Source organism: Zeus faber (genome assembly GCF_960531495.2).
Source record: "Zeus faber genome assembly, chromosome: 1".
NCBI classification, from domain to species: Eukaryota; Metazoa; Chordata; class Actinopteri; order Zeiformes; family Zeidae; genus Zeus; species Zeus faber.
In genome coordinates, this window is record NC_137193.1 from 46,324,267 (window position 1) to 46,339,531 (window position 15,265).

The window sequence follows — 15,265 nt, forward strand, 5'->3', positions numbered from 1 at the left end:
ATAAAGGCAGTACTGTAAGTAACAAAAGGGGCTATAGTGTCTATTAGTGACTAGGAGGGCTAGAAATATGACAGAAAAATGGAAATATACGGTTTGGAGGAACCGACACACCCAAACTGAAGCACACATGCGCACACATACGCACACATAGGCACACGCAGGCATGCACGCACGCAGCACGCAGGCAGGCAGGCAGGCAGGCAGGCAGGCAGGCAGGCACGCACGCACACACACACACACACACACACACACACACACATTCAAATCCGAAAACACACATGTTTTAGAAAGACACCCAAACACAACCCAGACCCTCTTGTCTTCCTCCAGTGGGCCGGCCAACTCTTGAATGTCTCAGCTCTCTCTCTCTCTCTCTCTCTCTCTCTCTCTCTCTCTCTCTCTCTCTCTCTCTCTCTTCTCTCTCTCTCTCTGCCCTCACTCTAACATATTCACAAATAATGTACAATTTGGAGGCTGGGGACGCACTGAAGCTGAAGCATTTCTGTGAAGGACAAGACGGAAAGACAGATATTGGTTACACAACAAAGTTTTGTAGTATTGCCCTAACTGAAATAATAATAATAATAATAATAATAATAATAATAATAATAATAATAAACATTATGTGAATACCACAATTCATACAGAAGTTCTCATCAAAGTGCAAATAAATAAATACAAAAAAACCCCCACACAAGCAATATATATATAAAGAAATTATATATATATATATAATTGTAAGATAATTTTAAAATAAATAAAGTTAAAACAATTGATTGAGCAAAGAGCAATTGTCGAAGGACCTACAAATGATTATTAAAATCTAAGTTAAAAAGGTATGTTTTCAGCTGGCACTTATTATGAAATTCAATGATGAAATGATGAATATTGTTATGATGATTTCCTACAGTATGTAAGTGCAGTAAAGAGTTATGTAAGTGCAGAAAAGAGTTATGTAAGTGCAGTAAAGAGTTATGTAAGTGCAGTAAAGAGTTCCTTATGCATGTAAAACTAGTTCCTCTGGATTCCAAAGGCATGAAAACATTCTACAGCTTCTATAGTGTAATTTAGAGGTAAATCTGGAGCAGGTCAGTTACTGATAAACCCATTGTATCACATTAATATTATATTTAACAGACTATCGTACTATTACCGTATTTTCACGACCATAAGGCGCACCGTACTAAAAGGCGCAGTCTCAGTTATGTGTGCCATTACTGTATTTAACACACACATAAGGCGCACCGGATTATAGGGCGCGGGTTTTATATACCGGTACATATCCTCTACTACGTTTAAATACCTCTACTGCGTATTTAAAAATAGAGCGGGAGCAAAACTGAGTATGTTTGTGCTTTATTCATGTATTTATTACAAAGTATTAATCAAACCCATCGAAGTCATCATCCTCTGTTTCTGAATTAAACAGCTGCGCTAAATCAGACATGCCAGTTTCCCCTTCTTCGCTGTCAGAGTCACTTTCCGTGCCGTGCGGCTCCTCGGAAATGATGCCGGCTTTTGCGAAAGCTCGAACAACAGTGCCAGCAGACACGTTAGCCCAAGCATCTACAATCCGTCCGCAAACTGTGGCGTAAGTTGCCCGGCGCTGCCTTCCACTTTTCGTGAAACTGTGGTCTCCGTCGGTCATCCATCGCTCCCACGCCGCTCGCAGCCTTACTTTGAACGGCCGGTTCACACCGATGTCGAGCGGTTGAAGTTCCTTTGTCAGACCTCCCGGAATAACAGCAAGCACAGCGTTCATTTGTTTCACCTTGTTTTTCACATCGGCTGTGAGATGGGCACGCATGGAGTCACAGATTAACAGCGATGGTGATGCGTGGAAAAAACCACCTGGTCTCCTTACATACACCTCCCTCAGCCACTCTTTCATCATCTCCTCATCCATCCAGCCCTTTTCATTTGCCTTAATAACGACTCCAGCTGGAAAAGTCTCTTTAGGCAAAGTCTTTCTCTTAAAAATCACCACAGGCGGCAGTTTCTGTCCATTTGCGTGGCAGCCAAGCACAACAGTAAACGACGCCTTTTCATACCCCGTTGTGCGTATCGCTACCGTGCTGGTCCCCTTCTTCTCCACCGTGTGATTCACCGGGATGTCGAAAGTGAGCGGCACCTCGTCCATGTTGGTGATGTAGCTTGGCTGGATGCGTTTGTCGGCGATGTGTTTGCTGCAGTAGGAGTGGAAGCTCGCCAGCTTTTCATTAATCCGCCGGACGCTGCTGCGCTACTGTAGTCCTGGTCCGGATGGAAAAATGGCACCGTTTCATAAAACGAAAGCACCACGACGGACCTCCTTGAAAATGTTCAATTTTAATTTCTTCCGCTAGCGTTACTGCTTTTAGTCGAACAGTGACCGTCGAAACGCTCGCCCCACTCGTTCTTTGCTCGATGATCCACCGCTCGAGTCTCTCCTCCAAGTCGGGCCACCTCGCCTTATGTCCGCGGAACACACATAGGGCGCACCGCACTATAGGGCGCGCCGCACATTTTGAGGAAAAAAATAGACGTTTATATGCGCCTTATAGTCGCGAAAATACGGTATATTAAACTGACTGTATTGCATTTAGGGGACTGTACCATCGCTCGGGGGTGTTTTTTGTGTCCAGCGTGGTTTGCTGTGTGTCGGCTGGAAACAGCAGCTTGTGTTCGGACCCGTCTCCCACGGTCGGAAGCTCAAAATGCTCTCCCTCCGCGTCGGCAAGGAAGGGCTCAGAATCTGGGTTGTAGTCGTAGGAGTAGTAGGACACCTCGGCCATGGAGCCCTGCTCCTCCTCACCTGCAGGAGGCGACCAGAACCAACAAGCAAATGAAAGCTTAGTGCAAGAGCATTTAAAAGTACAGTCGGAATCAGATATAGAGATAAAGAGATAAAGTCTTTGCAAGCCGACTACATATCTTTACTTTATTCATCCCAATAGGGAAATTGCAGTGTTACAGCAGCTCACACCAAACAATAGGCACTAATAATAAAGAAATTAATTAAAAATAGAAATAAATTGACAACCGGAACCTTAACAATTACAAATAACAAGTATATATATATATATATATATATATATATATATAAAGCATCTGTGATTTCAAAATTACTCGACAAGATAAAATTTAAACTCACTGCACTGAAAAACTGCTTTACTCCACCTTTGTGGGCTGTTTGGGAAGCGACAATGATCATGTCTCTCTGTGTCCAGTAGGGGGAGCGCCACGCTCAGAATTAAACTTCAGATCCACATCCAACAAACTTTTTCAAAATCAATTCTTTCAAATAATGCGATTGCATTCCATTGAGTTGCTTTAATAGGAAAAGCCACTATCAGACCCTGTTTATGACAGATGATAAATGCTATGTATTTACAATTTGCAGCATTCTTAACATCTCTGTGGAAAAAAGGTAATGGCCAAGACTTGTTTGGAATTTTTTGTATGTAGTATTTGATTAATAAAATGATCCACATGAGTAACATTTAACTGAATGGTTGAGAACCTGGGACTGACCCGGGCAGAAACACAACGTGTTGTCCTCTGCTGCAGGAGAGACAAGCCTACACAAGGAAACTAATTCCAAGGCTTCGGTTTCCTCTCCTAATCTATTGAAAACTGTCAGTTCCTTGGCACACGATCCTCCCAGCCACTACACTACACTTCAAACTATACTACGCACTACACTACACTTCAAACCATACTACACACTACACTTCACTTCAAACTATACTACACACTACACTTCAAACTATACTACACTACACACTACACTTCAAACTATACTACACACGACACTACACTTCAAACTATACTACACACTACACAACATACTACACTTCAAACTATACTACACACTACACTACACTTCAAACTATACTACACACTACATTTCAAACTATAGTACACACTACACTACATTTCAATCTATACTACACACTACACTACACTGCACTACACTTCAAACTATACTACACACTACACTACAAACTATACTACACACTACACTACAAACTATACGACATACTACACTACAAACTATACTACACTACACACTACACTTCAAACTAAACTACACACTACACACGTCACTTCAAACTATACTACACACTACAATACACTTCAAACTATACTACACACTTCAAACTATACTACACACTACACTACACTACAAACTATACTACACACTACACTACAAACTATACGACACACATCACTAAAACTATACTACACTACACTTCAAACTAAACTACACACGTCACTTCAAACTATTCTACACACTACACTACACTTCAAACTTTACTACACACTTCACTTCAAACTATACTAGACACTACACTACACTTGAAACTATACTAAACTACACTTCAAACAATATTACACACTACACTTCAAACTATACTACACACTACACTTAACTTCAAACTATACTACACACTACACTACGCTACATACTACATGCACTACACTACACACTCCACTTCAAACTTAACTACACTTCAAACTATACTACACACTACAATACACTACACTTCAAACTATACTATACTACACTTCAAACTGTACTACACACTTTACTACACAACACACAACACTTCAATCTATACTACACTACATTTCAAACTACACTACACACTACACTACACAATACACTTCAAACTATACTACACAACTACACAACTATACTGTACTATACAACACTTCAAACTGCACTACACAAACTATACTCCACACTACACTCCACTTCAAACTATACTCCAGACTATACTACACTACATACTACACACTACAATACACTATACCCTACATTTCAAACTATACTCCACACTACACTACAAACTATACTACACACTACACTACACTACACTATACCCTTCACTACACTTCAAGCTAAACTACACACTACAGTACACTTAAAACTATACTACATACTACACTACAAAACTATACTACACATTACACCTCAACTATACGACACTACACTACACTACACTTTAAACTATAGGACACATCAAACTACTCTATACACTAAACTTGAAACTATACTACACACTACACTACACTATACTTCAAACTACAGTAAACTACACACTACACTAAACTTCAAACTATATCACACACTACACTTCAAACAATACAACACACTACACTGCACTAAATTCTACACTATACACTACACTACTCGCTTCAAACAGTAATACACACTACACTACACTACGCTACACACTACACTACACACTACACTTCAAACTATACTACACACTACACAACGCCACATTACACTACACCCTACACTACACTACACTTCAAACTACACTACATTAATCCACATGATAACAGTTTACAACGACATCATTCTAACGGTAATTTATCAGTGTAATTAGCCTGGGGGACATTATAGTTCATATAGAAGCGAGTATGTCAATGCAAGGTGTGAAAATGTTGGTGTTTGAAGTGTAGTGTGAATACACGTGTGAATACGCTTGCACGGCAACACAGCTTTAAGCATTTTTAAGCATTCCTGTGGCGAGCGTGAAGCCTCATCCTTTGTACTAAGGAGACCTTTGACTGAACGCTTTGTGCACTGCAGCTACTGAGAGGCAAGTCAGTACAGGCCGTGCCCCATCACACACACACACACACACACACACACACACACACACACACACACACACACACACACACACACACACACACACACACACACACACACTAGTTTGCACTTGCACAGGCAAGCACACACGAAAACAAGAAGTAAAGTGATACATTGGCAATATGTGACTTGAAAAAACCCCCACAAAAAATGCATACATGCAGACTTCAATATATATATATATATATATATATATATATATATATATAGAGAGAGAGAGAGAGAGATAATATTGATATTAAATACATAAATATTTGATATTTACATACACAAAAGCATACATGAACAGAAACATACACCCATGCTTCGGACGGCTACTTTTCTGATGTTTGCTGGAATTCAGTTTTTTTTTTCCTATTCTGATCTCTGGTATCAATGTGAGAGCGGTTCTGATCAAAGCGCCATAGAAACAGTTACGTTCTGCCTCCCACTTCACTCACAACACCTCCACTCTACTTTCTTCTCTGTCGGAACCTTCTCTCTTTTGCTCATTCTACCATCTTCTTCCCGATTTTTCTCATTCCCTTTTCATTATTTTTTTGTTTTCTCCAATTGCTCACCCATCCTTTGCCTTTACTTCCTTTTCTATGTGTCTCTGGCCTCATTACATCTCTTGCGGTTCTCACACACACACACACACACACACACACACACACACACACACACACACACACACACACACACACACACACACACAGATCCCCAACGGTCCCTTTCTAACTGTCTGCACATGTCAATATCAGGTATTGAGTCTCCGTTCTCTACCTTAAACGTCTTGGGCTGCTGCTCCCTTTTGACTTCTGTTTATATGTGCACATGTATTTTATTTTATTTTTATTATACTTTTTCTTGGATTTTTTTTTGCATTGTTCTGTCAACTGTTCTGCTGCTGAAATGCCCGAATTTCCCCAGGGGAATATTAAAGATAAGCATTATGTTATCTTATCTTGAATTACTTAGAAAGTTTTCAACATTATCTTCATCTATCTATATTGCAAATAGTGGGAGTGCAAAGGCAAAAGAATCAGTGTTCAGGCTAAAGAAGTCTAAAGAACAACAACAAATCTTTCTGTTTAAATAGGAAGTGACACTTAAGGCATTAGAGAGGATGGAGGGCCATGGAAGGAGAACAGTGTGCGTGATGTCTTGTTTGTGAAGTGTTTGCTGGAAAATCTGGGTGAACTCACCTGTTTGAACCGGCTCCGGAGCCGGCTCGGTTTCCTGTCCTGACATCGTCTTCCTGTCCTCAACTGTGCTTTCCACTGGGAACACAAACACACACACACACACACACACACACACACACACACACACACACACACACACACACACACACACACACACACACACACACACACACACACACACACACACACACACAATACGTAAATGCAAATCTTCTCCATTTAGTATTACATTAACAGCACAATCTGCACATTAATGTACACCATTGTTTTGCCTGTTCTCTATCGGTGTTGGATTTGGAGACATTTGGCCTAATCTAAGTATCTAACTACTATTATCCTCATTATTGTTTACAGTTTTATATAACTTCACCAGACTATAGATAGATATAGGGGGATACACATATTTACTATACCAGCTTTTCAGATACAGAGTGGGGCTAACTGCGGCTGTGGGAGCATTATGTGCAAACAAATCAGCTTATTTTCCAATTTTCAGACAGAAAATGTGGGCACGCATTTCCCCGACAACCACATACAAACAAACAAGGGCAAGGAGGTCTAAACAGAGATATTGTTCTCTTGATAATCCACAGCATGAACCACTTGGCACAAACTGAGCCTTTTCCCCCCGCTGAAAAAAAAAGTTTTGTCTGTGCCTTTCCTCAATCAGCTCAACAACATGAAGGCTCCTTTGTTGTTGGTCTGTGCGTCGGAAAGGAATGTGACAAGGTTTTTCAAAAGGCTGGACAGAAGCACTCTGTCATTTGGAGAGTGCCCTGTAATAGAGAGAAAGAGAGAGAGAGAGATAGAGAGAGGAAGAGAGAGAGAGAGAGGAAGAGAGAGAGAGGGGGCTCTCTTCTCACAAAACTCATCCAGTAATCAGCACAGCACCTGAACAGATGTTTCCACAACGTAGATCGGTGCGCGCACACATGCACATGAACACACACACGCACACGCACACGCACGCACGCACGCACGCACGCACGCACGCACGCACACACACGCACACACACACGCGCGCGCGCGCACACACAAGCCCATATACGCGTGGGTGCTGGCAGATTGTTGCAATGTGGACGATAAGGTGATCCACAGGTGGTACACTTGAAACATCTCAAGTTTCTGTTTGAAGCATAAACGCAGTACTTCATCAGTGGATTACAGCATTCTACTAAATGAGCTGCATAGTAGCTGCAAAAGTGAATTCCTGCTCTAACTCACTCTCTTTATCCAATCAGCAGTGTGTAGAACTAGGCCAAATAGTTCTTCAGCATAGCCAGAATTTATTTTGTTCCCAAACTAATAATAGCTCAGCGTAACTGTTATTGATACACGCTGTGAAACAATCCACGGGACAAGTTTAATGTGTAAATCAACATCACAACTGACTTTTGTTCATGTTGGTGGTTGTATGGCATTGGAGGCACAGAGGTGACAGTTTATGACCCCTTCATAGCACATTCACCACTTAAGGTCAGATTTAAGGTAAGACACGGTGTGGAGAGAGACAAAGCTCTTACTCTGTGGACACTGCGACAGCTGCACTGGTTCGATGCGCGTCCCGTTGCGACAGGCGAACACCTCCATCTGACACTGGTTCTGGTAGCGCTGTCCGTCTGAACCGCACACCGGCTCGCCGTCGTAGCCGCAGTCCCTGTAGCAGGTGCAGCGTTCGTACTGCTCCTCCAGGCAGCCAAACACGTTGTTGCAGTGGTTTCCCTGCGCAAAACCTGAATGGACAAAGAGTAGAAAATGATTTAAATCACTTGACTCGACAGGCACTAGCTGGTATTTTATTCCGCTGCATTAAGGTAATTCACACCAGCCCTATGCGGTCTGACTTCATTGGGACGCCATTCTAGACCATTGACATTAGCACAGTTAGTATAGTGCTATAAACATTTTCAGGTGTAAAACTGTAACTGTAACTTCCCTATATGTTTCCTCAATAGCACAAATGGCATTTCCAACCTCAAGCCATTTTATCTTAGATGGCCAGTAATTCTGCTTCATTGAGTCTGAAAGGTGTACTTGGCAATGCCAATGGAAATACAATTGGCATTATAGACATTGAGTTATCACGGGACGTGCATTTACAGTAATTATAACCCTTTGGGTGGGGTTATTGATTTATTAATCAGTTATCTGAGCCTGGTACATTCCGGGTCACCACGGCAGTTAAAGATGTACACTCCTCCACCAACCCTGTGGTTCCGAGTTAGTGGGTCGATGGGAAAGGAGCATTCTTGATTCCAGAAACGCAGGACTGACAATCTAGCAATCGGCGGTACTCAAATAAAGAAAAAAGACCGAATGTGAGTGACAAATGTCTTGTGTGTTTCTTACCGATCCACTGATTGGTCGAGCTCTCCACCTCGTTGCACGTCGGTCCATCGCACAGCTCTCGCGCGAGTGGGCTGCTCTCGCTTACGTTGTAGAAGCGCGTGGCCTCGAAGGCTAAACAACACAAACAACCACACACAATCGTGTTAAACAATTATGACACTGACCCCTAACTAGGCCGGAACGTGAAAACAAAACCCTTGGTTTTCTTGAAGAGAGGCCGCACCATAAATCACGGCGAGTTGCATGACTGTGTTAGTCTTTAAAGAGCGGCGCTAAATATATTCATCAGAGGAACACCTGGTTCGTAGTAGTCATAGACCTTGACCGGAACAGGTGCTGTCTTGCCCACTATGTATTCCCTGACAGCCTGGAAGCTCACACACGTCATGCACTGACTGGGGATCTGAGGGGAGGTGACAGAAATAAGGACAAAAACAAATGTGTTGGGACGTTTGCAAATGAAAAAATATCACAAATTCATCATAAGCAAGACACACATATGCACACAAACATGCACATACACATACACATGCACAAACTCAGTTCCTGATGTGAGCCGACCTCATCAAAGTAGAACAGAACCTTCCTGCCGTCCAGCTCGTATCTCTTCAGCCCGACTCTCTTGTCCATCAGCAGCTGTTGGGAAAGACACAGGTCAATGGGACTCAGGGTAAAAACACAAGAAAGAAAGAAAGAAAGAAAGAAAGAAAGATACGGGGTATGAAATCTGTGCGAGCCGTGTGTGTCTCTCTCTGCCCGATGCTACCTGTTGCCAGGACCAAATTCAATATATATTTATTAGGTAAAATCAACAGAGAAGCATAGATTCCACACAGATCAGCGTACCGAGACCATTCTGGGTGCTGCTGCCAGTTTGTGATCTCAGTCTGGCAATGGAGCAGTTTTCGGGCTCTGGACGGACTCTACGTAATGTGGTTGGATGCAGTTTGGAGGAAGCTGTTTACCGCGTGCAGCCGGGAGTGTGTACGGAGGACCAATCGTGTTAATTTCCCCCACTGGAGGAGTTCTCATTCTGTCAAAGGTGGCAGCCTTCGGACAGCAGGGGTTTATGAGGTGCTCAGCCTGAGCTGGCGCCACCAAGACACATGCACACATACGCGCACGCGTGCACACACACACACACACACACACACACACACACACACACACACACACACACACACGCGCGCGCACGCACACACACGCATGCACGCATGCACACACACACAAACCATCACATCACTGACGTTTTCATAAAACTGGCCTCTCTCTGTTTACAGAAGCCATTGTTTGTATGACTAGCGGTGAAAAAATGCCAATGAACTCCGGTAGCGTGTAGCGGAGCATAAAGCGTGTTCTGGGTCGTTTAAGATGGGTCGTTATATTGGGCGATAAGAAGCCGTGGCTGAGTCCAGTGGTCCAATCATTCCACGCTCGTGGAATCAGAATCAGTAAACAACTCCACACAGCGGTGGAAGCCAGGCCTGCCTCAATAAATTGAGGAATGTAAATGGTAGTGGGACGGGCAGCAGTAAAACCGCCAGGGAGGCAAGCGGGGTGTAAACTGAGATTGTTAGCCACTGCAGCTCGGGGTCAACGCTAACCAACCAACACACACTCCTGTGTCCCTCCTGGCACTGCAGTGTGTATGTGAAAGTGGGCTCGTCTAAATGTGTGTTTGACATCTCCCCAGATAGGAGTGGGGGGGCTCTTTATGGAGGAGGGAGCCTGTAGACTTAGCCTCCATAACTGTGCAGTAATGAGGGACAAGCTTGTGATGAGCGGCTGGGGACGTGACCCGAGCCGGGCCTTAAATCTGGCCCCCTTCCTTTAGCTCCTGAAGTTGCTAGAGCCATTCATCAACTGCTTTGGAGATGCTGGAAGGTGTATTTCCCTCATTTCACATGAGCTGGACTAGTTGATCCCCTCTGCAGCGATGCATTGAGCTAACACGGTGAGCAGAACTGGAGTATCCCTTTAATAAGAAGATAATATGGTATCTTTATATATAAATATTGAGTGAAAGCCCCTGTGATTACTGTTATGACATGTCTTCCCATATTGCCCAACGCCCATCTGGTCCACCACCTTTTCCTGAGGATGACTACATCCCCCCTTTCCTCTCTACTGTATGACTAACATGGGCGCTCGCCAAGTGTGTAGCTCACTGGGGGCACAAGGATTTATGTGCAAGTGCGCTGGGGGTTTGGGGGGTGGGAGGGTTGACCGGGACCCCCAGCTGTGCCCAGGCCTAGTGGCATTCCAACAGACCCACAGAGGTCCAAGTGGCCCCCAGCCCTGAGACGTTGTTACCCCACAGGGCCACAGTGAGCCGGCCTGGCCCCTCTCCTCTTGTACTTAAACACCGCCATAAAATAGACCCTCGCCCATAATGAACATCCCCATGCTTTAACAACACACACACACACACACACACACACACACACACACACACACACACACACACACACACACACACACTTCCATTTGAGGGGAAGTTAAGTCCTCGAAGGAGGGAAATGTTTTGGGCTGTACGTTCCAAGGATCTTAGCACAATGAAGGGAATCTCAGGTAAACACTTCACTTCTTCCTGCCCTGAAAAATACTCAGCACCTCTCCACAGCACTGGAGGGGGGTATTAGCGATGTGTTTATGTAATGTTTCTGTGTTCAGGCATCCTGTCTCCAAGTGTGTGTGTAAGTGGATGTGGATTTCTACATGTATGATGTTGTACATGACATTGGGAATGTGTGTGTATGTGTGTGTACAAGGCTATGTGTGTGTACCTGGGTTTGGATTTGAGTCTCTCAGGGAAAGCAGGCAGATAAATTCCATGCCACGTTGCTTCTTATCAAATGGTCTCCAGATGTGAATCCCATCCACCAATCTATTTGCCTGTCTGCCGGACAACATGGCTGACCACTTGCCTTTAGCTATCTGCATTTCTGACCTCCTACCCGTTGACTACTAAGATCTACTCCATCTCTCTGACCACCAGGACTTTATAGATTTCTGTGGCTGGGTGCCTTCATGCTTCAGGGTGGAGATGATGTGGCACGCGTGTTTAAGTTTGTGATTGCCATACCCTCTCGAGGCTTTCCACATCTGCTCGGAAACCAGACAGCATGGGAACCTCCAAGACAGCCATGTTGGAGGATCCAGAGTGGAGCCACCTAAAGACAGTTGAGGCGGAATGGGGGGCGTTAGTGGTGGTGGAACGGAAAGAGGAGCAACCTCAGCAGCTATTTGCAGTTGTTAACAAGCATGCGCTTTGAGTTCACAGAGGAAGGACTAAAATCATATTTGGAAATCAACTCAGAAATTACACCTGACCATCTACCCAAGTGGAAGTATCTTCAACTACAAGGTGCAGTGGGGGTATTTCGGCATAAATCCCAGGCATAAACTAAATCCCCTGATTGCATCACATTGGGACAAGTGCTTGTTAGAAAGCCAGGTTTCTAAATTAAGCATACCGGAATCTATAATGAAGTCATCAAAAAACATCAGACCTCCAGACTATACTCATCCAGCGAAGGGAAACACCTTAATATGGTATGGGAACACTCATTGGTAATAACAATACAAACATCAGCCAAAATCCATCCATTTCCAACCGCCCTCTTAGCAAAAAGCAAAAGGAGTTATGAAGTTGAAACCAGTGGTTTGTCAGTAACAAGTTAGCATGTAGCCCCTTGACTTAAAAAGTGAAAAGCTGTAAATTAACTTTACAATCCAAACAGTAGGTTGTCCAGATGGTGTAAGTTGACGCCACCGTTCCATAGTTCCATAGTACTGAATTACTGAATAATTTAGTGTATATGTCTGACGCGGAAAAAAAGGGGAATATATAACAGTGTCAGGTCTTTGAAGGTGGTCCATAATAGGATTCTATTCACGGAGACGTTAAAGAAGCACAAACACAAGCCCTGGAATATATGGTAATCTGAGCTCCAGCCAAGCTTTGTTAAACCGCCATTTTTAACAAAATGAGCTCTACCTGGCGCAGGCCTCCAGTGAGATGCGGAAGTCCATCTTGTCCTGGTGCGCTGCGGGGTCTTCGTCGTCCATGGCCGCCCTCCTTTTGCGGTTCAGCTCCGATCGGTTGTCAGCGCGGCTCCGGGGCCAAGGGGGGGGCGGGTGGCGGGCGGAGGAGGTGGAGGAGGACGAGGGCGAGGAGGGCTGCGGGTGTCGTTCCTGAGCCGGCTCCTTCAGGTTGACCTTGAGCTGGAATGCTGGCTTGGCCACGGGGTCGGGCACGTTGTAGGACACATCGATCTTTGGCCACACAGAGAGCAGCGCGGGACATAATGAGTAAAACAAAACTTTTAACCCCTCATGAAAAGCACGCTGCCTTTGTAATTACGGCCTGAAGAGCTGTGGGACAATCCTCCCTGGGCCTCAGGGCTCACAGAGCTATTATCGCTTTTATTGTGATACTCAGTTGATCTTCAAAGAGGAGGTCGGAGAGAAGGGTTAGCTGCAGGATGGGAGAAAAGATTCTTCTGATAAACTCCATGTGGCAGGATTTAACTGAAATTAATTTGTATTTGGTCATTTCTTCAACATGTAAAAATGTTGCAGCATTATTTAACATTAGTCATTATTTAAATAGCGTGGTGGCGCAGTGCACTGTACTGCTGCCTCACAGCAAGAAGGTCCTGGGTCTGATTCCTGCATGGGGTGCTGTTGGCACGGTGCTCTGGTGGGCTTCTGTGTGGAGTTTGCATGTTCTCCCCGTTCTCACATGGGGTTTCCTCCATATAACACTGTAAGAACCCCCACTTAAAACATGCACCGGAATCAGCGTCTGGCCAGCAATGGACGCTGAAGTTTGCCCCCAGGCGCAGTAAGCTACCCACCACCCCTGGCCTGCCCCCTGGAGGAAGGACAAGCCTTAATGGGGAAAAAGTGGAGAACACATTTCATGGCTTCCATTAACTGTGTGGGTGTGTGTCGGCCATCGCAATATGTATCTGTGGGCAGTGACTATTAAAGACCAGTTAAGCTTTTCCAGGATTGCATATAAAATACACTTTCGTGAGAACACAAAGTCTGAGAAGAAGAGTTGAAATAGGGGATAGGGGTTCAAATCTATAAACATTTGGTAAAATCAGCCTTTATCGGAGAACAGAAACAGAGATGGGGAAAAACAGCTACACAGGACTGCAAAGTCTGAGCCATAAATCAGATTCATGAGACACAAGACACTTATTTAGCGGAAGATCTACTATTTCAGCCTCTGGGCCAGTGTTTTGATCTTCCTTTTAATTTTGTGATGGATTATTGTTCCAAGAACCGTACACCTTTTGAACAAATCATCCATTCTAATTTGAGGCCAGAGCAAAGCCTTTGAATAGGAACATGAAGAAACCCATTGGACATAACACACACACACACACACAAACACACACGCAAACTCTCTCTCCCACACACAGTCACAGACACACAGACACACACGCACGCACGCACGTATGCACGCACACACACACAGACACACACACACACACACACACACACACACACACACACACACACACTTTGATGCACACAGGCCACTCTGATTGTTCCGCTCTTGTATTTCATTAAAGCCCAGGTGCTGGCGGCCCTGAGGGGCTGTCAGAGCATGGGTGGGGGGGGTGCTGACACACCGAGAGGGGTGCAGATGGAGGGAAGGAGGAGTTTAGGAAGTAGTGAGGGAGGGAACGTATGGAGAGAGGAATGGTGAAAGAAAGGACAGTGTGCTTGTGTGTGTGTAAAGAAGCCTTTGGATAAAGGAATAACCCTTTTATTTCCTCCAGATTAGGCTTCAGATATAGAGATTTATACAGTGAGTATAGATTTGCCAATGACTAATACTAATATATATATATATATAATATACTAATATATACTAATATATACTAATATATACTAATATATATATATATATATATATATATATATACAGTATATATATATATATATTTATATATATATACACACAGACACACACACACACACACACACACACACACACAAACCGATCAGCCACAACATTAAAACCACTGACAGGTGAAGTGAATAACTTTGCTCATCT

The 15,265-nt window shown here is 43.9% G+C and overlaps 1 protein-coding gene across 1 annotated transcript in view; it reads right to left on the minus strand.

The window, feature by feature from the left end:
* Nucleotides 1–2,315: 2,315 nt before the first annotated feature.
* The window catches only part of cpamd8 (C3 and PZP like alpha-2-macroglobulin domain containing 8), a 54,841-nt gene continuing 41,891 nt past the window's right edge, over nt 2,316–15,265 (minus strand). The window contains exons 36-43 of the mRNA XM_079998780.1: nt 13,187–13,464; nt 12,272–12,359; nt 9,748–9,822; nt 9,484–9,589; nt 9,187–9,297; nt 8,361–8,570; nt 6,838–6,912; nt 2,316–2,794 (exon numbers count right to left, since the gene is read on the minus strand). Of these exons, the coding sequence (XP_079854906.1) occupies nt 2,562–2,794; nt 6,838–6,912; nt 8,361–8,570; nt 9,187–9,297; nt 9,484–9,589; nt 9,748–9,822; nt 12,272–12,359; nt 13,187–13,464 (1,176 nt within the window). The 3' untranslated portion in view covers nt 2,316–2,561. The remainder of the gene's footprint in view (nt 2,795–6,837; nt 6,913–8,360; nt 8,571–9,186; nt 9,298–9,483; nt 9,590–9,747; nt 9,823–12,271; nt 12,360–13,186; nt 13,465–15,265) is intronic.